General features: G+C 42.4%; 1 protein-coding gene across 1 annotated transcript in view; it reads left to right on the top strand.

Annotated features, from left to right (window-relative positions):
* Positions 1–14,120: 14,120 nt before the first annotated feature.
* Positions 14,121–25,300, top strand: part of ACSM4 (acyl-CoA synthetase medium chain family member 4) — a 29,901-nt gene continuing 18,721 nt past the window's right edge. Inside the window, exons 1-4 of the mRNA XM_062180050.1 lie at positions 14,121–14,201; positions 14,924–15,163; positions 20,799–21,009; positions 24,096–24,303. Coding sequence (XP_062036034.1) covers positions 14,121–14,201; positions 14,924–15,163; positions 20,799–21,009; positions 24,096–24,303 — 740 coding nt within the window. The remainder of the gene's footprint in view (positions 14,202–14,923; positions 15,164–20,798; positions 21,010–24,095; positions 24,304–25,300) is intronic.

Below are 25,300 nucleotides of genomic sequence, written 5' to 3'. Positions count from 1 at the left end.
GCAGGCCATCGGCGGTGAGTGAGGGGCCAACACTGACTTTCAAATAAATAAATCTCTTAAAAAAAAAAAAAAAGAAATGAGAAAGTTGCATCTCAGGGAGCTGAAGAGAACACATAAAGCTGTTTTACCAGACCCAACCATTCATCCATTCAGGTGATCTGTCACTAAAAGTTTCAGTCACCTCTAAGCCACAGCACCAGTCATAAACTGTGAATTATGAAGAAGCAAGCAGAAGCTCTGAGGAATTTGAGAACCATGTGGGATAGTTAGGAAATGTAAGCAAAGGAGCTTCCAGGTTCCCAAAAGGGAAGAAGGATAATGTCTGTGGGTGCCTCAGTATGCTAACGGCCCAGAAGTGGAAAGGAAGGAAGTCAGGAGATTGAGAAGGGTGTCCTTGGCTCTCCCTTTCTAGAGTGGTGAGAGGGACAGAAAGGGAACACAAACCCATGTGGCATTTAGAATGATGGATTCTTTTTGAAATCTACTTGCTGAAGTCCCACAAGATACAAGGTGATTTCACCTCTAATTTCTCATTTTAGTTTTATGAATTTTTTTGAAATGGGAACTACTTGTATCCTCACTTCGTTAATGAGGTGAGCCGAGGCTCAGTGAATCGGAGTAGTTACATGATTTGCCTTTGTACGTTGCCAGGCCAAAATTCCAACTTCAGCATTTGACTCTAAGTCTCATGATCTTTCTCCTTTGTAATGATCACTAGAAAGAGGAGTTTAGAAGATCTCAGTGCTTTCAAACCGAAGAAATCATCAGAAGGAAGGTAACCAGTGAAAGAAAAGCGAATGTAAAGGGAAACTGGATGAAGCAGAGGCCACAGGATACAATGATAACAATGGATACTTACCTGTATTGTTTCTTCTTTTTAACCCCTGTAACAAATAGCTAACAGAAACTGTGCAAAGGGGTTTGAGGAAACAGAAAATGCAGTTTGCCTCTTAGAAAATGATTGTTTTGTCAATATACCATAAGAATTGCTCATTACAATGATGCTATGTAATTATCTCAATGGAAGTCAAGAATAATTTATTAAACAATATTTACTATTTATGTGCTGGATACAATTTGAAGTCCTGAGTACTGAGTAAATGAGACAAGAGCACTATTTTTATAGTGTAGTGAGGAGACAGTAAATAAGTAATTAATCAGCAAATAAGCAAATTAATCAAACAGCTCAAATTGCAGTGAATATTAGAAAGGAAATGATATAAGGAGCACTACTTTAGAATGGGGTAATGAAGTGAAATTCTGAAGAAGTGACATTTGCATTGAGACCAGAAGAACAAGAATTGATTCTGTGGAAACATAAGGTAACACATTGTAGGCTGAGGAAACAGAGAATGCCAGGTCTTGAGGTAGGTATTGTTCAATACACAAAAAGAAGGCTGGGGTATGATGACCCTGGGGGCAGAACAGTGGTGTAGATGAGGCTGAAGGCTTTGGCAAGAGCCAGAACAAGTAGAGCAGTGGTTCTCAATCCTCATTTCTCATTTAATTACCAGGAGGCTTTTTTTTTTTTTTGATAACATGATTGCTGGGTTTTTGTTTGTTTTTGAAGATTTTATTTATTGATTTGAGAAGTAGAGTTACAGACTGAGAGAGGGAAAGACAGAGAGTCCATCCACAGATTCACTCCCCAAATGCCTGCAACAGCCGGAGCTAAGCCAATCCAAAGCCAGGAGCCAGAAGCTTCTTCTGGGTCTCCCACATGGGTGCAGGGGCCCAAGGTCAGGTGGTGCTGTGACATAGTAGTTAAGCCTCCGCCTGTGGTGCTGTTGTCCCATATAAGCGTAGGTTTGTGTCCCAGATGCTTCTCTTCTGATCCAGCTCTGTTTATGGCCTGGGAAAGCAGCGGAGAATGGCCCAGGTGATTGGGCAGCTGCACCCGTGCGGGAGACCTGGGAGAAGCTCCTGGCTCCTGCCTTCAGATCAGCCCAGTTCCAGCTGTAGTGACCATTTGGGGAGTGGACTTGCTGATGGAAGACCTTTCTCTGTCTCTCCCTCTGTCTGTAACTCTGCCTCTCAAATAAATAAACAACAACAACAACAAAATACAGATGACTGGGTCCTCACTCCTGGAAAAATGATTTAATTAGTCTGAAGTAGAATTCAGGAATTGGTATATTTGAAGAACTCCTGGGGATTCTGAATATTTTCCTATTTAAGATTCTCTGATAAGAGACTTCTTGAGAATCTGTAGTAAGGAGAATAAATGAGAAAGAGTGTGTGGACTTGGAGAACTGATGAAAGTGAAATCTGGTAAGCTGAAGAATCATTTCAAAGAATGTTCTCCCACAGAGAAATTTGAGCAGTCTTAATTGCCAGACCTCCTGGGAACATAAAAGCCTTGCCTGCCAAGAAATCTTGGCCCTTGAGGCACCAACTAATAAAATGTTAGACTTTCCATCTTTCAGACTAGCTAACATGTACTGGATCTGCAATATACGCCAGATATTGCATGTGAAGTACTCTATTCAGTGATCTCATTTTATCTTCATAATTTCATCCTCTGTGTGAGGAAGACCCACTTTAGAGATGATAATAATCTTGAAAAGATGAAATGACTTACGTAATAACACACAGCTCCTAAGAGGCAGATCTGGAATTTGGGCTCAGGTCTCTTGGATTAAAAAAAAAAATCTATGATCATTGCTGCTGTACTGTATGTATGACCTAGTCTGCTAAGGTTGCAAAAATGGCTGCTGGCCAGTCTGTTTTCTTGTAAAGTTTTGTTCCTATAGAAAAGTGCTCTTGAGTTCTGAAGGAGTGAACCCAGAACATTCTGGTCAAACAACTATAGGAGTCATCACACAGTTTTCTATTCCACCCCCCAACATACACACATGCTACAACTTGAACTCAGACCATGTGACAAGTTCTGGCCAATGACATGGTGGCTGGACTGTTTCTAGGCTAGAGCATGCAATTGCTTTCTCTTCACTTACTTGCGAATCCTATCCTTCAAATAAAGGTTGTTCCATCAGTCAGCTCACAAAAGACACCTCAGCTGATCTGCACTGCACAATTAGCAGGAGCAAGAAACAAACTTCTGCTGTTTTACAGCTCAATGAGATGTGGGAGATTATTTATTATACAGCATAGCAGAGTTTATTTTGATACTCGATCCCCCCTCTCTGAGTTTGCCTAGGGAAGACAAATTATCAGTTCTACTTATGTATAAATCGTGCCCAAGAGTGTGTGCATGTATCACTGTGTGTTTTGTTTTGCTGCCAGTAAGTTTATTAAAAACAAAGTAATCTAAATTTATCAGTGGAAAATTTTCCTCTGGATTCTTTTTTTTAAGTATTAAAGGTTGAGCAATTGTTCAATCTGACATGGAAATTCATGAATGAGAACTGAAGAATAGCCACATTCAGGTCATAAAAACTCCTCTTGGGAGGAAAATGCATATGTGAGCCAAGTAAGGGCAAAAGGGAGGTCCCCAAAGAAGAGCCTGCACATATTAGTATTGCTAGGGGAGAAATGTATCTATTTAGCAATGTTTTGAGAAAGCTAGTATGTCCCAGGCACTGTCCAAGGTGCTAAAAATATAATAGTGAAAAGAACAGATAATAATCTCTCCTGTCACAGGGTTTATATTCCAGTGAAGTGAGAACAGATAATGACATACCTTTAAAGCATTTAACTGTGCTGTTAGACTCTCTTTCTTTCTGGTTTTCATAGCATACAGCTGAATAAATGAAAAGCCTTTTCTTGAGAAATGTGGCAAGCCAACAATCTCCCTCTTATTGACATTTATAAAAAAGATTTATTTATTTATTTGAAAGTCAGAGTTACAGAGAGGCAGAGGCAGAGGCAGAGAGAGAGGTCTTCCATCATTGGTTCACTCCCCAGATGGCCACAACAGCTGGTGCTGTGCTGATCTGAAACCAGGAGCCAGGAGGTTCTTCCAGGTCTCCCATGCAGTTGCAGGAGCCCAAAGACTTAGCACATCTTCTACTACTTTTCCAGGCCATAGCAGAGAGCTGTAACGGAAGTAGAGCAGCCGGGACTCGAACTGGTGCCCATATGGGATGCTGGCACTGCAGGTGGCAGCTTCACCCGCTATGCCACAGCGACGGCTCCCTCTTACTGACATTTAGGTTAAAGCCTAAAACAATATTTGTGGTAATCCAACCTACACCATTTGGAGCCCTGAAATTCAAGTCATTAATTAGGCTTAAACTCTTAAATACTGGTTTTTTATTTCCATTCATAAGAAACAACAGCTCTTTCTTCTCCTGGCTGCACCTGGGGTCCTGCCCACTGGCCTAGAGAAAGACATAGGGCTGATGTATTGTTAAGTACATCTGGCATCTAAAATCCCCTTCAGCCCTTGGAAACTTCTGAAGATATAAAAGTAGTATTTAAGAGCATACTCTCTCAAGGCACTTAGGCTAGGAATCTCAGGAAGTAGAGCTTGAAGTCAATAGCAAGAGTCCTAGACTCCAACCTTCTTTCTGCATGGAAAATACTGCAACTCATGGTGAGCTTATTGTCTAATGCATGCCCCTCAGTTCCAAAGGGGCAAGTACAGAAAGTGGCAACCTTGATCCATTCTTTTTATCCCAACAATTACGAGCCACTGTACACCTATGCCTTGTGTATCTCTAAAACCCTGCACAAAATATATTAATTCATAAATATCTGATATTAAATGTATCCAAAATAATCATGGTCTTCAACCAAATACAGGTAGACACAAATATGTAATGTTGACTAACAAGAGCAGAGAGTCTACTCAACTTACTATCTTGCCTTATGGCTCCTTTCTACACAGTGCACTATGGACCAAAATTCCACAATAGGGACAAACCTGGTTAGTCATCCTATTTTAGTAAAGCACAACAGCAATGATGGTTGATTATCTGATTGTCAAATACCATTTCTCTCAGGACTCCTTGGAGAAATGGCTGATCTTAGAACTAGGACAGGAAACATACAGGGTGAATGTGGGACATCTTATTGTGCCAGAAAATAAGTTTACAAATATTAACAGGGTCACGACAAAGTGACACAGAAGCTATCCTGAAGGGGTTCCTGGGAGTCATTCTGGAAAAATCTGAGCTTTTTTAGATTTTTTTAAGTCTGCACTGGGGGCAGGGACATGGCACAGGAGTTAAAATGCCACTTGGGATGCCTGCATGCCAAATCCGAATGCCTGAGTTTGAGTCCCCCCATCACTTCTGATCCAGCTTCTGCTAAAATGCATGCTGGGAGTCAACAGGCAATGGCTCAAGTACTTGGGTCCTTACCACCTCTCTGGGAGATCTAGATGAAGTTCCAGTTTCTGGCTTTGGCCTGGCCCAGCCCTGGCTATTGTAGGCACTTGTGGAGTGAACCAGTGGACAGAAGACCTCTCTTTTTCTCACTGTTTCAAATCAATAAGAAATAAAACTTTTTAAAAATTACTTCCCCGGACTGAAACACTGTATGTGTGTGTATTTATGAGTTCATACTTAAAAATTTCATCAGTCAGGGACCGGCGCCATGGCTCACTTGGCTAATCCTCCACCTGCGGCACCGGCATCCCATATGGGAGCTGGGTTCTAGTCCCGGTTGCTCCTCTTCCAGTCCAGTTCTCTGCTGTTGCCCGGGAGGGCAGTAGAGGATAGCCCAAGTGTTTGGGTGCCTGCACCTGCGTAGGAGACCAGGAAAAAGCACCTGGCTCCTGGCTTCAGATCGGCACAGCACCAGCTGTGGTGGCGATTTGGGGGGTGAACCAATGGAAGGAAGACCTTTCTCTCTGTCTCTCTTGCTCGCCATCTGAAACTCTACCTGTCAAATGAATTTTATAAAAAATTTCATCACTCAAAAAAATTTTAGTCACCATTAATTTCTGAGGGTACCTACCAACTCTTTATGCTGAGAACTGATGATGAAGAATCAAGTATTTTTTTTAACTTTTATTTAGTAAATAAAAAATTTCCAAAGTACAGTTTATGGATTACAATGGCTTTTCCCCCCCATTACTTCCCTCTCACCTGCAACCCTCCCCTCTCCTGCTACCTCTCCCATTCCATTTACATCAAGATTCATTTTCAATTATCTTTATATACAGAAGATCAATTTAGTATATATTAAGGAAAGATTTCATCAGTCTGCAGTCACACAGAACAGAAAGTGTAAAATACTGTTTGAGTACTAGTTATAGCATTACTTCACACTGGACACCACATTAAGGACAGAGATCCTACATGAGAAGTAAGTGCACAGTGACTCTTGTTGTTGACTTAACAAATTGACACTCTTGTTTATGGCGTCAGTAATCTCCCTAGGCTCTAGTCATGAGTTGCCAAGGCTATGGAAGCCTTTTGAGTTCGCTGACTTCGGTCTTATTTAGACAAAGTCATAGTCAAAGTGGAAGTTCTCTCCTCCCTTCAGAGAAAGGTACCTCCTTCTTTGATGGCCCGTTCTTGAAGAATCAAGTATTAAGAAACTATGTGGGCCAGTGCCGTGGCTCACTAGGTTAATCCTCCGTCTGGGGCGCCAGCACACCGGGTTCTAGTCCTGGTTGGGGCGCTGGATTCTAAACCAGTTGCTCCTCTTCCAGTCCAGCTCTCTGCTGTGGCCCAGGAGGGCAGTGGAGGATGGCCCAAGTGCTTGGGCCCTGCACCCGCATGGGAGACCAGGAGGAAGCACCTGGCTCCTGGCTTCAGATCTGCGCAGCGCACCAGCCATAGCAGCCATTTAGGGGGTGAACCAATGGAAAGGAGGACCTTTCTCTCTGTCTCTCTCTCTCTCTCTCTCTCTCTCACTGTCTAACTCTGCCTGTCAAAAAAAAAAGAAAGAAAGAAAGAAAGAAAGAAAGAAAGAAAGAAAGAAAGAAAGAAAAGAAAAGAAAAGAAAAGAAAAGAAAAGAAAAGATGTGGATCTTTCCAATTTACTTAGCCTCTCAGAGTTTTTTTTCTCACCAAATAATAGTAGTACCTACTTCATATGATTTTTGTGAGCATTGGAAGAAATAATAGCTTTTAGGATCCCAGTAAATTATAAAGCGCATATACATATAAAGTATGACTGCTATTACATGTGGACACTTTCCCAGAGAAAAAGATCTCTGGGAATTCACAGATGCTGACCTTCTGGAATCATGTGATTTTAGACCCTGCCATCCTCAGCTTCTGGTCCAAGTTGCTTCCTCTCCTAAGGAGTTAATGTAGATTCTCTATTCTGACATGATTTGCCATTTTCTCCTTGAAATCTATCCTGGGTTATAATTACTTTAGTTCCACACTTGCCAGAATGTGCTCTGAAGGCCCAGCTAATGATCCATGCTGCATGTCCATAGGCTCCCTGGGGCCTCCTGCATAACAAGGTCCCTGGAGCTTATCATCTCTAGAAGGAATCTTGGACCTTCTCAATGAACCATTAGAGGGATGATGCCAATCCAATGGTGACTTGTTATCTATCTAGCCTTCTCAGTTTAAGCAAGAGGCTCCCATAAGATCCCTGAATAATCAAGTAAGGAAGCACAGAATACATACTGTCCCTTGTAGGGAATATAACACTTGCCATCCATATGAAGCATTGAAAGACCTAAGAGATGCTCAAAGTACCAAAGGATCCCAAGTGACTATCGTTTGATGACTTTGGTCTCAAATACTAGATGAAAGTACTGAGGGTACAGAATATCTGGAACAAGTTGTCCAGGAATTAGTAATTTTGTTTTCCCATAACAACCCTGAGAGAGAAGATTTGGCACTATTTCACAACCCTAGCTTGTGGACCTGAACATACTGTGTAACTAGCAGAGAGCTAGTGCTGTGGTGTAGCAGGTAAAGCCGCCGCCTGAGTGCCAGCATCCCCATGTGGGCGCCGGTTTGAGTCCTGGATACTCCACTTCCCATCCAGCTCTCTACTATGGCCTGGGAAAGCAGTAGAAGATGGCCCAAGTCCTTGGGCCCCTGCACCCTGCAGGAGACTTGGAGGAAGCTCCTGGCTCCTGGCTCCTGGCTCTGCATCGGCACAGCTCCTGCCTTTGTGGTCTACTGGGGAATGAACCAGCGGATAGAAGACCTCTCTTTTTCTGCCTCTCCTTCTCTCTCTGTGTAACTCTGACTTTGAAATGAATGAGTAACTGTTTAAAAAAAGAAACAAAGTGAGTCAGCAGTCTGGAAGTGTCTGCCCATTAATAAACTTCTTGGAAGTCTGTCCTCTTGACTACATGACTATCGTGACAGCTCCCATGCTATTTCTTGATCCTATCCCCATCTTAGCTTCTATGGATTGGTTGTGGTTGGCACTTAGCCAAAACCGAAGCTCTTCTCTAGTATTTTTCAAACTATAAATAAATAACAACTCTTTTCAAAGGTCTTAAGAGCAATCAGCATGTGGCATTGCAGGAAAGCTACCACCTGCAACACTGGCATCTCATATGGGCACCTGTTTGTGTCCTGGCTGCTCTACTTCTGTTCCAGCTCCCTGCTAATGGCCTAGGAGAGCACTGGAAGATGGTCCAGGTTCCTGGACCCCTGCTACTCATGTGGTAGGCCTGAAAGAAGTCCTGGCCCCTGGCTTTGGCTTGACCCAACCCTGACCATTGCAGTCATCTGGGGAGTGAACCTGCATGTAGGAGATCTCTTTCTCTGTTTCTCCCTCTGTCTCTGTAACTCTGACTTTCAAATAAACACATAAAAAAGTCTTAAAATGAAAAAATCTAAGAAATGACAAAGGGCTATGTTTTTCACCATGTAGAGAAAACCAGTTTTCAGGGAAAAAAATGTAATCAACCCGTATATAGAAACAGAGACATAAAATGACTCTTGATGGTGTTTGAGCACCTGACTTTCCTAAGGTTAAGCTAAACCTTAGTGTTCCTATGGTTTGAATGATCAATACATTCTTGAATTGGCAAGATACTTAGTTTGGGATTCTGTCACAACCAAATGGGTCTTGATTAATACAATATTGGTCCCTCCCAGTTTCATGTAGGACAGACAATAAACCTATTTACCTCTGGAATACTTCTTAACTTGTTGGACTCTAATCATCATTTTACTTCACAGTCTCTACATCATTGCCAAAGCAATCATCCTAAAGGGACATTTTTTTATAAAATATTTCTTGGTTCCCATATCTTCTTCCCTCCCACAACCAGTGTCTGTCTAATCAACTACTCTTTCATAAATTTGTTCATGTGTTCACAACACATGTAACACTTCCACACACTAGTTTCTTTACCCATCTCTCTCTATTCAGAATGTCTTCCATGTCTTATTCATCTATATCCCAATTCCTAGTTATTGGCCTGAAATAGTATGGGTGTCCAATGATTATTTGCTCTCCTGCCCTGTTTCTGTGTGGAGTTGATAAAGTCTTTATCAGACTGTGAATGCAGTAGGAGGGTACAGGGATTAAAGATTAGCAAGGGTTGCTCATCTCAGCAGAAGCCACTATGGATAGCATCAATGACCGTACACCAGATTTTGTTTCCTGATTCCAGGACAGTACATCAGCCCTATGAAATATATTCCAGCCCCAGAGAGACAGTAAGATAAAGGGGCAGAGTCAGAGAGATGAATGAGTTTAAACTTTGAACTGGCCAAATTTAATTACTAAAGTGATGGAGTCTCCCCAGTAATGGCAACATCAAGTGTCTGTTCTTACGCAAAACAGATTCAAGAGTGAAAGTAACAGTATTGTTATAGAGAAATGAAATTATATTTTTCATTTACTTGAGTATGTAACTGTATATTTCATGCTCACTAGAAATAATTTTAAGTTTTTCTACTTATTAAAATAAAGCAATACATGCTTAAGGTAGGAAATATCTATACTTTTGGAAAATACAGGAAGTAAAATGAAAGTCATCCATAAACCAGCTAGCAACATTGTTTTCAAGATGATCTCCAAATTGACCTACTATCAGGATAGCTTTCTAGTAGTGGCCAGAACTTAATAAGTATTCAATAAAATCAGAAGTTTGGAGGATTTCTCATAATCTCCTCTAATCAATCAGTTAGGGATTCAAATGCGATTCTTTGGCTATACTATGTTGGCAGGTTTGCAGGCCAGATCCAGTTATGCCACAATAATCAAGCATCGAGTGTGCCAATGTCCTGGACTACTCAATAATCATGTCAAGAGTCTCTGATAAGAGACTCTGAGCAGTATGGATTTCAATATCATCAGCTCTCTGAACGAGAATAATCCGCTAATGTGCTGGGGCTTAGCTGTTGTTTGGCACTGAACCAATGAGAGGAGGTTGCTCCTGCATTTCCTTTCTCCCCTCCCAGCTGTGTCTTATAAGCTGCTGTCCCTTTAACCACAGGTTGTCCACGGAAACGAAAACTCTCCTCCCAGGAGATTATGATCCTTCCAACTGCACACCAGAGACTGAGGGCTGCAATGGCATAGATACCACCAAAAGGAAAGAAGGAAGGAATTGATCTTCTGGTAGGTGCGGTCAAGTGTTTGTAAGGAGCTGAAGGCCTTTCTGGATCCAAAATATCATTTTTTTTGGTAAGCTAAATGCATATGGTAATGTGGAGAATGAGAAGCTGAGAAAGTGTATGTAAATCTCTAGCATGGCAGTAAGAAAAGGGGCTCATTGTCTTGCCATAATTGGGTAACTGTAGTCCCAATCCCAGATAAATGTTGCTTTGACTGAAAAAGACTGTTCTTCTAAATTTATGAAGGTTGGCAGAAATATAGCAAAAATCTGGGACAGAATTTCCTTGCATTGGCTGTGGAGACAACAAAGAGAGGCCTGGAATTTCTGCTGCTTGCTAGATCTTTGGCAAATTACTCACCTATCAGAGCAAGAGTTCCCTTATACGTAAAATAATAAATCATGTATATGTAAAATAAAATACCTGACTCTTAGGACTGATAGAGAATTAAACAAGATATTACACAGAAATACTTGACGTGAGCGTACACCAATTTCTCGATAAATTTTTTTCGTTGTGAAGGTTTCCCTTAACACTCTGGAAACCATTCAGACTTTAAAAATCACTTAGTTCAACTCGCTGACTTTTACAGATATTTTATAGAGATATCCTGTTAAACATATTTATACACAAATTTCTACGAAGATTATGTTTTGAGCTAAAATAATCAGTGACCCTTAGATTTAATCATGGAGTCATATAAACCTCCCAGAGCATCCCAAGTCGGAATGGCTCTGTTCAAAGCAAAATGGTGGACCTTCAAAGTCTGCGCTCTCCTAGAAGGTCTACCTGCACCAAATGCATTCTGAAAATCAAAGGCAGGCTAAAGGGACAGAAAAGAAGGAGTGCTACTGGGAAAAACTTTTTTTTAAGTTTAACTGAAAAACCCTACTTGATATCTTGATTTGTACTTTATTGCTAATTGATCAGGTTTGCATATGCAAGATCTATTTTACTCTATGCCCTCAACCCAGAAAATGCTAAAATGTGTATTCAGATCAGTTCTGTTTACAATGTGCTGTTTTAGATTTGTTGGTATGTTAATTTGAAGATTATTTTCAGATTTTAAAAGTTCATCCATGGAAGTACGGGAAATAAGAACAGTTTATGACAAACTGTTTTTCAGTTTAGAGGAGGATATCTGCATTAAAAAGTATCCACTATATTCTCTGACCTAACCTCATTAGGAAGCAAGAATGGCCCAGGTGCCCCATATCTTGGAATTCTTTCCAGATCACTATTAATCTTAAACCAAAAACATTCAAAATGGTGGAAGTGAAGGCTGCAATGCCTCAGAATGATGGATGCTGAGGCCAGCTCCAACAGCAGGAAGCATAGTGACCAGGCTTTAAAAGAGGCAGAAATGAGAAAAATATTAGTGGCTCCAATCCACATTTAATATGAATGTAACATTGATTTCTATTATAATCAATATTAATATATAGTATTTAAAAATCCTAGTTTTTTGGTATGTCAAGCAGCTAAAACCTACTGTCAACAGTTTTGAGGTTTAATTTTAATATACAGCATTTATTGAGTCCTAGCTACATTTTATAAGTGATTGTGTCAAGAATTCACTCAAACTGCAAAACTAGCCAGTGAAGAAGGTATTATCATTCCACTGAGTAGATGAAACTGAGATTCAGAGAAGTCAAGCAACTTGGGGGAGGTCATCCAGAGAAACAAGTGTGGGTGCAAGTATATGTGTGTGTAAATGTGAGTATGTGTGTTTGCAAGTACTGTGTGTTTTAGAAGAGGTCTCACTTTTGGCAGAAAAATGAGCATGGCCCCGTTCTGCTGCTCCTTTCCCCAGTTTTCCTCTCTTTTCTACCTTGACATAACAGAGAGTTTAAATACCAACAGTATTGCCAGAAATAATTCTTTCTGGGCTACAGTAAATTGTGTTTGCACCAAATGTACCTCTCACTTGTCCAGATGTCACTGAGTAGTTAAGAGGGCTTGGTAGCAACAATGAAGGGAGAGGACATCTTGCATCCTTTGTTCTTTGTTTATTTATCACTGCTGCAGACCCAGGCACACTTTGCACCTGCCGGTTTTTTCACTTCATGCAAATCAACTACACAGGACTAAAGGGCAAAAGGGTGAGAGTGCTCACCATCAACAGGAAACCTTTACGGTACAGGCAGAACGAAGGAAACTGAACAGCAGAAAGACTGAGTAGGCAAGCTCTGAAGTCAGCCTGTGAATGTTCAAACCTTGTCTCTGCCACCATGAGATGGATGACCTTGGGCAATTTCCTTAAGTCTACATGAGCCTCAGGGTCTTCATCTGCAAAATGGAGATAATAGTAGCACCAGCCTCACAAGCTTGTCACATTTGAATAATAAAAGACATTAGGAGTGCCAAGTGCCTGGCCTACCTTAAGAAATAATAAACATTAGCTTTTATTCTCTATGAGCCATGCTTAGTACAAAGGATATGATACACAGCCTCTACCACAACTACTAGATAAATTAGGGAGACAAGGCATATATATTAAAAATGACAGAGGTAGGAATTTGGCATAGCATTCAAGATACCAGCATCTCATACAGGAGTGCCCAGCTTTGAGATCTGCCTCCAGCGCCTGACTCCAGCTTCCCGCTAATGTAGATCCTGGAGGCAGCGACAATAGCTCAAGTAATTGGGGTCACCCATGTGGAAGATCTTAATCGAGTTTCTGGCTCTCAGCTTTGGCTTGGCCCAGTTTGGCCACTGCAGGCATTTAGGGAATTATTCAGCAGATGATATATCTCTTTATGTGTCATTATGTCCCTTTAAAAATTAATTAAAAACCAGAAAAGAATGGTAATTAATAAAATCAGACAGACATGTGTTACATGATTAGTATAAATGGATGTTATGGAAAATTTTTTTTTTTTTGGACAGAGAGACAGTGAGAGAAGAGAGAGAGAGAGAGAGACAGACAGAAAGAAAGGTCTTCCTTCCGTTGGTTCACCCCCAAATGGCCGCCACAGCTGGAACTACCCCGATCCGAAGGCAGGAGCCAGGTCCCCCTTCTGGTCTCCCACGCAGGTGCAGGCGCCCAAGCACTTGGGCCATCCTCCACTGCCTTCCTGGGCCACAGCAGAGAGCTGGACTGGAAGAGGAGCAACCGGGACTAGAACCCGGCACCCATATGGGATGCCGGCACCACAGGCAGAGGATTAACCAAGTGAGCCATGGTCCCGGCCCCATGGAAATTTTTTAAAAAAGAAGTAATCACAGAATTAAAAGAAAAAAATTTGATTACAATGGAGTCCAGAAACAGTAGGTAGCTTTCCCAATGTCTCAAAGATAGTTATGAAACAGCTGAGTAAAACCCAGCTCTCCTAATTCATAATGTAGTATTGTTTCATGAAACCATGTCACAAAAGTACTAACAAAAATAATCTCAACAATAGCAGTAGTGAGCACTTCGAAGGCATGTTTTATTTTTTTTACAGATTTGGCATATTAAACTCATTGTATTATCTGTCTTTATTTTCAATATGTATCTTAAAATTCACATATAGTTACTGTGTATATTTATGGGGTACATGGTGTTATCTCACTAAATCCTCACAAAAACCCTAGGAGGGAGGTACCATATATTCTGCATCTTGTAGATGATTGAGGAATAGGAAGATAAGTAATTTACCTAAAGTCTTACAGCCAGAAAGTCTCTTAGCCAGGACATAAGTCAAGGTTCTAAGCGATAATTATGGAAGGTTGATGGGGAAGGAGAGAAGGGCAGCCAAATGCAAGGGGAATGGCAGGCCTGATCTTAGTGGTGGCAACAGACGTTCATGGAAAGTGAGTGGGCTGCTCTTACTGCAAGAGGAAATTCCAACAGGAGACTCGGCAGATACACCTGGAACAGAGTATGAAGCAGACAGGAGGCCCTGACTGCCAATCCAGGCAGCAAACATTCCATTTGTCTGTTGTTTGGTTGGGGTGAAGGTGGGAAGGTGGGAACAAGAGACAAGAGCTTGACATTTCTACAGCTGTAGTGTTTTTAAAAAACTAATTCAGGAGTCGGTGCTGTGACATAGCAGGTAAAGCCATTGCCTAGGAGTCCAGCATCCCATATGTCCACCAGTTTGGGTACCAGCTGCTCCACTTCGGATTCAGCTCCCTGCTAATATGCCTGGAAAGCAACAGAAGATAGCCCAAGTCCTTGGGCCTCTGCACTCATGTGGAGCTGGGAAGAAGCTCCTGACATTGGATTGGCCCAGCTCTGGCTGTTGTGGCCATTTGGGGAGTGAACCAGTGGAAGGAAGATCACTCACTCTGTCTCTCCTTCTCTCTCTGTAACTCTGCCTTTCAAATAAATAAATAATAAAAAAAAGACTAATCCAGTCACAGTCAAAATCAAATGGCAGAGTCCAGTGGCAGAAATTAATTAGTGGCTAACAGCATCAGCTCAAAAAAAGGATGGGGTATTTTGGGCATGTTCTTCAATTTGCCAGGGCCATGCAGCCACAGGTCTACTCCCTAATCTCTGACGGACACTTTCCATTCATCTCTCTCCACAGGTGGTGGTACTTCCACGCCATACTGGTGGCCAGTGTCCTTTGGGAATCATGAGGACATGGTTGATGTTCAGATTCATCTGGTTTGCCAAGCCATCTGGCCGGCACTTTCACAAAGATCATCAGCGTTGGGCATCTCTGACACTTGCTGACTTTGAAGCCATAAATCGCTGTGACAGGTCGTTGCCTAAGAACTTTAACTTTGCTGGGGATGTGCTGGACCAGTGGTCCCAAAAGGAGAAGGTAGAAGATGATGGGCTTCCATTGGTGTCTACTTATCACTCATTCTTCCACTTTACTGTTTTGTGGTCTCCTTGTTAATCTCAATACAATTCTTCCTTTCATCTCTCTTGGTTTCCTTTGTTTTCCATTTGCCCTCCTCTCTTGCCATAGATCCTAGAACCTCAGCTACCACTGACTGTCACATTGTGGTTATTCAGAGTTAGGCCTCTTTCTCTTTTTTTTCCTCTTTCTTTTGGGTTCAGGTTGGTGATAAAATGGTTTATCCAAAAAGTAGTAATCTGAGTTTTGGTTTTTTAGTTATTGTTGGAGTATTTAAGAAATACTAATTTTATTGATTTTGGTTTTCTCTCTTCTTTTTTTGGTTAGTTGGGTCAATAGTGTATCAATTTTGTTTATTTTTTTTTTAAAAACCAGCTCTTAATTTTGCTGATCTTTTGTATTTGGGGGGGTTTCAATTTTGTTGAGTTCTCTAATTTTTTCTTTTCTCCTACTAGTTTTGGGTTTGGTTTGCTGGTGTTTTTCTAGATCCTTGAGATGCATTGATAGCTCATTTATTTGGTGCCTTTCCAATTTCTTTCTTTCTTTTCTTTTTTTTTTTTTTTTTTTTGACAGGTAGAGTTAGATAGTGAGAGAGAGAGAGACAGAGAGAAAGGTCTTCCTTCCTTTGGTTCATCCCCCAAATGGCCACTATGGCCGGAACGCTGCGCCGATCCAAAGCCAGGAGCCAGGTGCTTCCTCCTGGTCTTCCATGCGGGTGCAGGGTCCAAGCACTTGGGCCATCCCCCAGTGCCTTACCAGGCCACAGCAGAGAGCTGGACTGGAAGAGGAGCAACCAGGACTGAACTCGGTGATCCAACCAGGACTAGAACCTGGTGTGCCAGCACCGCAGGTGGAGGATTAGCCTAGTGAGCTGCAGTGCCGGCCTTCTCCAATTTCTTGATGTAGGCACCAACTGCTATAAACTTTCTTATTAATACTGCTTTTGCTGTATCCCATAAGTTTTGATATGTTGTATTGTCATCTCCATTTGTTTCCAGAAATTTTTTGATTTCTCTTTTGATTTCTTCTATGACCCACTGTTCATTCAGGAGTATGCTGTTCAGTCTTCATGTGTTTGCATATGTTGTAGAGATTCCTGAGTTGCTGATTTCCAGCTTCATTCCATTGTAGTCTGAGAAAATGCATGGTATGAATTTGATTATTTTGAATTTGCTGAGACTTGCTTTATGGCCTAACATATGGTCAATCCTAGAGAAAGTTCCATGCACAGCTGAGAAGAATGTGTATTCTGCAACTGTAGGATGAAAAGTTCTGTAGATATCTTTTAGCTCCATTTGGTCTATAGTGTCGATTAACTCTGCTGTTTCCTTGCTGATTTTCTGTCTGGTTACTGTCCATTGCTGAATGTGGGATACTGAAATCCCCCATTAATATTGTATTTCAGTCTATGTCTCCCTTTAGGTCCCTTAACATTTCTTTTAAATAGCCAGGTGCCCTGTAACCAGGTGCATATATTTTTATAAGTTACATCTTAATGTTGAATTGATCCTTTAATCATTACATAGTGCCATTCTTTGTCTCTTTTAACAGTTTTTGTGTTAAAGTCTATTTGTCTGATATTAGGATGGCTACACCAGCTCTTTTTGGTTTCTGTTAGCATGGAATATCTTTTTCCATCCGTTCACTTTCAGCCCGCATGAATCTTTGTTAGTGAAATGTGTTTCTCGTAGGTTTTATTTTTTAACCCATTTAGCCAGTCTGTGTTTTTTAACTGGAGAATTGAGACCATTTATATTCAAGGTGACTGTTGTAATGAGTTTGCCCTGCCATTTTCCCATAATTTTCTTATTTTTTACTTTGGATTTCCTTTGTACTTTCACTGGGAGATTGCCTTCCTTTACCTTCTTCCATAGTGATTACCATGTTTCTGTATTTCTGTGTACAGCACATCCTTAAGCATCTTCTGTAAGGCTGGACAAGTGGTGACAAATTCTTTCAATTTCCCTTTGTCATGGAAGGTCTTTATTTCACCTTTGTTTATAAATGAGAGTTTTGCAGGGTATAGTATTCTGGGTTGACAGTTTTTTTCTCTTACTACTTGGAATATATCTCACCATTCTCTCCTAGCCTGCAGGGTTTCTGATAAGAAGTCTGCTGTGAGTCTAACTGGAGATCTGAAAGTAACCTGGCGTTTCTCTCTTCCACATTTTAGAATCTTTTCTTTATGTTTTACTGTGGAGAGTCTGATTTCAATGTGTCATGTTGAAGATCTTTTCTGGTCATGTCTACTAGGAGTTCTATGTGCTTCCTGTACTTGGATGTCCCCTTCTTTCTCCAAATTAAGGAAATTTTCTGTTATTATTTCACTAAAAGGGCCTTTTAATCCTTTCTCTCTTTCTACATCTTCAGGAACTCCTAGAACCCATATTTTGGGTCATCTGATAGTATCCTATAGATAACCAACAGTGCTTTTCAGTTTTCTAATTTCTTCTTCTTGTGTTTGGTCTCACTGTATAATTTCCTGTGCTTTTCTAAGTTGGATATTCTTTCTTTGCTTCACCAATTCTGTTTTTAAGGCTTTCCATTGCATGTTTTATTTGTTCTATTGAGTTCTTCATTTCTAAGATTTCATTTTGATTTCTCCTTAAGATCTCAATTTCATGGGAGAAATTGTCCTTCATGTCATGTATGGATTTCATTAGTTCAAGCATTTGTGTCTGATTAGTTCAGAGTAATCCTATGATCAATTTTTAGAATTCCATTTCTAGCATTTCTTCATTCTCATCATCTTCACAATTTAATATTTAAGTGTTCTTTTGGGGGCATCATGTTTTCTTCCTTATTCTTGTTTCTTGAATTGGGGCATTAGTTATTAGGCATTTGTGGAGATACTCATTGGTTTGCTTTTTCACTTTGGTGGCTTTTATCTTTGGACTATGTCTGAGTAGATTAGTGGAGTGTCTGCTTTCAGGGAATACCTGAAAGGCATGTGGTGGTGTGGCCAAGGAGCTCTAGTGCTCAAGGGTGAAGGGTGTGTCTAAGGTGACACACCCAGGTTTGGCATGGAATATCTTTTTTTTTTTTTTAAATGAGAGGGGAGGTTTGTTCTTGTCTGTTGGTGTAGACTCAGCTGAGCTCCTCTCCTGAAAGGAGACCAGTGCCTGGGTGTTTGCCCCAGTCAGCTCTGCCACAAGGACCACACAAAGGATCTGTGCAGTCCTCAGTGTAAGCTCAGATCCCCAGCAATGTCCCTTGCCAGGTAACCAGGGAGCCCTGATCATGTGGCATCTCCCACAGTGACAGCCCAAATCCCAGCCACATCCTGAGTCCTCCCACACAGCCTCAGCATTTTCAATGTCCTGGCACACAAGACTCCCATAGTCATGAGCACCCAACCCAATCTGTTCTCTCCACTAGAATCAAGGGTCTCCACTGGGCTGGTTGCTGGGTACAACTGTTATGAATTTCCAAAATAGTACCTACTTTCTATCAGCTTGTTACAGGATGCTGTTGAAGGGTGACTGGGGAGAGAGAAAGTGTCCCTCACCTTTGTCTTTTCTCCTCTAGTTTAGCAGGTACACTATCCCCTACAGGGCTCTAAGCTGGATTCCCTCTAGGCTCTTCCTGCAGCTTTTTCACCAGTGGCTTGGGCTGCTGCAGTCTGGTCTCACCACACTCTCCAAAGCTGGTACAGAGGCTCTTCAGCTGTTGGGGTCCTGAGTTGTACATGTCCTCTGCTCCACACAGAGGTCCATTGTGTCCTTCCAATTGGCATAAAGTTTCCTCTGCTGTTTTCCTCCTAACTCTTCCCTGAAACTCCATTCTTTCCACTTTTTTAAAAACTATCTTCTCTGGGGCCAGCACTGTGGCTCAGTTGGCCAATCCTCCGCCTGCAGCACCAGCTTCCCATATGGGTGCTGGATCCTAGTCCTGGTTGCTCCTCTTCCAGTCCAGCTCTCTGCTGTGGCCTGGGAAGACAGTGGAGGATGATGTCCCAAGTACTTGGGCTCCTGCACCCGCATGGGAGACCAGGGGAAGCACCTGGCTTCGGGCCGGCACAGCGCCAGCCTTAGTGGCCATTTGGGGAGTGAACCAATGGGAGGAAGACCTTTCTGTCTATCTCTCTCACTGTCTATAACCCGACCTGTCAAAATAAAAAATAAATAAATAAAACTATCTTCTCCTAGACTAGAGCAGCAAGCTCCTTCCCTACTCTGCCATCTTCCCCACCCTCTGAAATTTATTTATTTATTTATTTTCATTTTTTTTGAAAGGTAGAGGGGAGAAAGAGAGAGAGATAAAGAGCCAGGACCAGGCTAGGCATAATCTGGGAACCCAGTAGATAATCTGGATCTCCCACATGGGTAGCAGGGATCCAATTACTTGAGCAATCACTGCTGCCTCCCAGGGTGCACATTAGCAAGAAGCTGGAATAGGAAGCCAAGCTAGGAATCTAACCCAGGCACTCTGATATGGGAAACAAGCATTTCAAGCAGAGGCTTAACCACTGCACCAAACACTCACCCCTATTTTCTTTCTTAAGTAAAGGCATACAAGCAAAAGTGAATCAATGTAAAGAATATACAAAAATAAAGAATAATAACACAGGTGTAGATAGATCTGGCAGAAATAGTAAATACTCAAATGACTAAAGATTGTGAAATATTGACCTATATTATTTCATCAAATCCCCATCACAAGCCTCAGAGGTTTACAGATAAGAAACTTAACCTCATGGAAGTTAAGCTACTTAACCAAGGTCACACAGCTCCAAAAAACAAGAACCAAACCTCTGATCTACAGAGCTTGCATTCATAGGGTGGGGACACATCTGTAATATAATACAGTGTACATAATGCGATCACCTGGAGTAGGAGCATAATACTGAAGAAACCCAGAGAGGTGGGGACCAGTGGGGAAGAGAGACTCAGAAGTGAACTGCAATGTAAACTGGGTTTTAAAGTATTTTCCAATCAAAGAACATTAAAGGAACATTCTAGATAAGAGGAAGAAATGGTTATTTTTTTTCCCTAGGTAATACATAAAGCAAAGAGGTTTTGCAGCACAAAGACTCACTTTGTAGAAACATAAGGAAATCAATCAAGAAGTTCATGCCCCTTCCACCTTGCTCTTTGTGACCTGAGAAATCCACACCTCAGCCTTTGGGTACCAACAGATGTCAGGTGCCTCACTGAACTCAGTACATTCACTCAGGTTACTTGGTTGGAACAGAATGTAACTAAAGCAAAAAGGACATGTATTCATCGGAAGAATATGAGAGAGCTTGTAAAACTGGGCTGGAAACTGGACATTCAGTCTTGGCAAGGACAAGAGACAGGATAGCTCCCTGGGGATGCAAAAGCACCAGCCATTTTCTATCTTTGGTCCTACTCAGAAAATTCAAAGACCAGGGAAGTGTCTGACTTGCCCAGCTTTGGCCACAGGCCCACCCACTAGTCAGAGTGGAGCAAGCACCCTGATGGGTTGTATCACCAAGGCTATGTTCCCTGAAAGTCAAATAGGGGTGCTGTTACGAGAATGCACAAAAACAGGGGAGAGAGGGCAGATGCCCTAGTATCTATCTTGTAACCAGTCATGTAAGCCTTTGCCTCTCTTTCTCACGCATCCCTGGCAGGCAGGGGAGAGACCAGCCAATCCAGCCCTTTGGTGGGTGAATGGCAGAGGAGATGAAGTGAAATGGAGCTTCAGAGAACTGGGCACCTTGTCTCGAAAGGCTGCCAACGTACTCACCAAGCCCTGCGGCCTGCAGAGAGGAGACCGAGTGGCTGTGATCCTGCCCCGAATCCCGGAGTGGTGGCTTGTAAATGTGGCTTGCATGAGAACAGGTCGGTGCCAATATCGAACATTTCTAAATCATGCCAAAACTGAGAGACTGAGTCTCAAGCATTTTCTGAAATGTTAGCTATGAGTAAACCTGTGCTTAGAGCACACAGAGAGAGAGAGGACAGGGGAAGAAGAGTTGAAATTAAGAGCAGTTACAGGCCGGCACCATGGCTTAACAGGCTAATACTCCGCCTTGTGGCGCCGGCACACCGGGTTCTAGTCCCGGTTGGGGTGCCAGATTCTATCCCGGTTGCCCCTCTTCCAGGCCAGCTCTCTGCTATGGCCTGGGAAGGCAGTGGAGGATGGCCCAAGTGCTTGGGCCCTGCCACCCGCATGGGAGACCAGGAGGAGGCACCTGGCTCCTGGCTTCAGACCGGCGCAGTGCGCCGGCTGAAGCAGCCATTGGAGGGTGAACCAACAGTAAAGGAAGATAGAGATTTTAAAATGATGTTGAAAGTGCTCTTACTGCCAATTTTTTTTTTTTTTTTGACAGGCAGAGTGGATAGTGAGAGAGACAGAGAGAAAGGTCTTCCTTTTTGCCGTTGGTTCACCCTCCAATGGCTGCTGCAGCCGGCGCATTGTGCTGATCCAAAGCCAGGAGCCAGGTGCTTCTCCTAGTCTCCCATGCACGTGCAGGGCCCAAGCACTTGGGCCATCCTCCTCTGCCTTCCCGGGCCATAGCAGAGAGCTGGCCTGGAAGAGGGGCCACCGGGATAGAATCTGGCGCCCCGACCGGGACTAGAACCCCGTGTGCCAGCGCCGCAAGGCAGAGGATTAGCCTGTTAAGCCATGGCGCCGGCCTCTTACTGCCAATTTTAAATAAAACTAGCAAAATATAAAATTTTTGTGTTAACTCTAAAGGGGAAATCGCAAATGTGAAACCAATTGTGGGTTGGGAGATTAAGGGTGGTTTTATTTGTTATAAAATGTATTTAATACTACTTAACATAACATACACAACTTATGATATGCCAAAAAATAACCCCAAACACAAAAAATGCTTTAAAACATTTGGTTAATTAAATGTAAAGCAAGAAGTTAAAGATTGTTTTCTAACTCATAATCATTAGGCCTTCCGTGTGAATGTGGAGATTGCTTTTACTATATCACATCATAACACTTTTTGTTTTTACTGTAAAGTGTATCATTAAAGTCCAAGATATTTGCTCTCAATGAATACTTGCTATCTGAAATCCACTAGGAAACTTTCACTAGGTTCTCAAGTCAGAGGTCTATCCACTGAGCATCTTCACATCACAAATCCATCAAGAGTACAAACTATTTGTGAGTCATTAAGTGGTTTATAGAATAAATTATATTTTATATTGAGTAACATTCTGAGATGCTCTGAGGTATTTTCTTAACCAACTTCTTCATTCTCACATATCTATTCCTTTCCTCAGGATGGGATGACATCTGAGATCATTTAAAATATATTCAATAAAATAAACTTTCCTAGGAATTCAATTCCCCATCTTCCCTATTTTGCTAACTTCAGGGAAATCACCAAGAAATAAGTGCTCTAGTATTTGACACAGGTCTTAGAAGCCTGGACAATGAAGCCGGCGCCGCGGCTCAGTAGGCTAATCCTCCGCCTTGCGGCGCCGGCACACCGGGTTCTAGTCCCGGTCGGGGCACCGATCCTGTCCCGGTTGCCCCTCTTCCAGGCCAGCTCTCTGCTGTGGCCCGGGAGTGCAGTGGAGGATGGCCCAAGTGCTTGGGCCCTGCACCCCATGGGAGACCAAGAGAAGTACCTGGCTCCTGCCATCGGATCAGTGCGGTGCGCCGGCCGCAGCGCGCCTACTGCGGCGGCCATTGGAGGGCGAACCAACGGCAAAAAGGAAGACCTTTCTCTCTGTCTCCCTCTACTGTCCACTCTGCCTGTCCAAAAAAAAAAAAAAGAAGTCTGGACAATGTATTGTGAATACTGGCTCTGTCATTTGCTGATAATACAATCATTGGGCAAGTTGTCATCTATGCACCAGGATTAATTTTAAGTGAGATAACAGGCTTCTAGTAAGTGCTCAATAAATGGTTGTGGCTGTCTGTTCTGCTTTATATAAATTCCATTTCTTCTCCACTGATTCACTTTAGAAAGTGTAAATCACCAGCTTTGTGTCTTTCATCTAATTCTGCCATTCTGAAGGTACTCAAGAAAATGCACATTTTCCATGAACTTTTTGAAGAGCCCTCATATATTATTCTCATGAGGAAGAGTCCATTTCAAGCTAATGTTTAGGATGAAGTGAGAAGTTGGGATAAAATAAGCATTGCCAACTTAGTCTATGCAAGCATGGATGATGCCAGATATCTGGGATCCACAAATTTGACAGCTGGCTTGGCTGCTCAACAGCCAAATCTCAGTTTCCATCAAATGGCAACAACTGCATGGAACTTCAAGGGTTGCTTGGAAAAGAGTCTACACATTTTTGCTTATATAATCAATAAAAAACACTTATGACATAGATCTACTTATCTGAGTTTAGTTATTTATACTATTCTAGTATACAAATATACTATGCATATTATGCAATATATGTAAAAATGAGATAAAAAGATAAAAAGAATTCTAGTAACTCATTAATTTTACTTAACTCTAGTATTTTTTTTTTTTACTCATTTCCAATGGGTTGCCTTGCAAAATTCACTTTGGAGATCATTGGTTTAGAGTATAGAACAAGATAGTGTTTATAAAGTGTTATGAGCTGTAAAGTGCTATTGAAGTGTTACAAAATAATGATCAAATAGTATGTTAAAATGTTACATAAGAGCCCACCATTATAATACCTACTAAATGCCAAATACTTACTACTATTATCTCCACTTTACAAACAAAGACAAGAAGTCCCAGAGCGATCAAGGTCACAGGCTGGTAAGTTGTAAGGCCAGGAGATTAGACCTATGGTCAGTCAGACTCCAAAACCAATGCTCTAAGGATCGCCCAGTGATCAGGGCCCTGTGGGACACCACTGGGGACCAAGGCAGGGATAGTTGTTGGCTGGACTCTGAAGCTTCTCCCCACCCAGACACAGAGTCTTAACTATTGGGCAACAGTTCTATTCAGCTCAGGGTTCTCTGTCCTTCCCAGGGCTTGTCTTTATGCCGGGAACAATCCAGCTGACAGCAAAAGACATCCTCTACCGGCTACGCGTGTCCAAGGCCAAGTGCATTGTGGCCAGTGAGGAAGTGGCCCCAGCAGTGGAGTCCATCGTGTCAGAGTGTCCTCATCTGAAGACCAAACTCCTGGTGTCTCCAGAGAGCCGGAATGGGTGGCTCAGCTTCCAGGAGCTATTTCAGTGAGTATTTTTCCCAGCTTACCTGCAGCACGAGCAACAACAAATCACAGCTACATCCTGGAGTCTCCTTGTCTCCAAGGACTCAGCAATACTGTGAGTTGACCCGGGCTCTTTCCCAGAAAATAATTCAATAAAAGAATTTAAGGGCAGAAGGCTTTAAATGGAGGACTTGGCCTCCATTTTCCTGCTTTCTACAATGGCCATGATGAATATTTTACAAGGCTTGACCCTGGCCTAACGTCTCCTGACCACATCTGTCACCATCCTCTTTTTTATTCTTCATACGTGTAGGGACCTCAGGGTCTTTGCACTTGTTGTTTCTTCTTCCTGGAATGCTCTTTCCCAGTCCTTTTCACAGTTGGCTCCTTGCTGTCTGATTAGAGCTCAAATGTGTTCTCCTAAGTGAGGCTTTCCCTGCCTACCCTATCTACAGTAGACCTTCAAGCCACTCTCATCACTGTATAGCACTGTATAGCACTGATCACTATCAGAGTCATCATGTCCCTTCATTTGTTCCTTCATTTAGAGTCTGGTTTTCTCCTCCAGGGTACTGGTTGCTAAACAAGGGCCTGTAGGCCAAATCCGGCCCACCATCCGTTTTTGCGAACAGTTTCATATGAACTCACTCAGGCCCATTTGTTTACATATTGGCTATGGTGGCTTTCATGTTCCTGCATCAGAGCGGAGTCATTGCACAAAGCCTGCCTTGTGCATGGGGCACATGCACAAAAAGCCTGATATTTGTTCTCTGGCTCACTATAGAAAAAACTTACCAGGGCCGGGGCCGGGGCTCACTTGGTTAATCCTCCGCCCGCGGCGTCAGCATCCCGTATGGGCGCTGGGTTCTAAAAATCCTGGTCCAGCTCTCTGCTGTGCCCCGGGAAGGCAGTGGAGGATGGCCCAAGTGCTTAGGCCCCTGTATCTGCATGGGAAACCAGGAAGAAGCACCAGGCTCCTGGCTTTGGATTGGCGCAGCGCTGGCCGTAGCAGCCATTTA

This window comes from Lepus europaeus, chromosome 21, assembly GCF_033115175.1.
Source record: "Lepus europaeus isolate LE1 chromosome 21, mLepTim1.pri, whole genome shotgun sequence".
NCBI classification, from domain to species: domain Eukaryota; kingdom Metazoa; phylum Chordata; class Mammalia; order Lagomorpha; family Leporidae; genus Lepus; species Lepus europaeus.
This window is presented reverse-complemented; position numbering and strand designations above follow the sequence as displayed.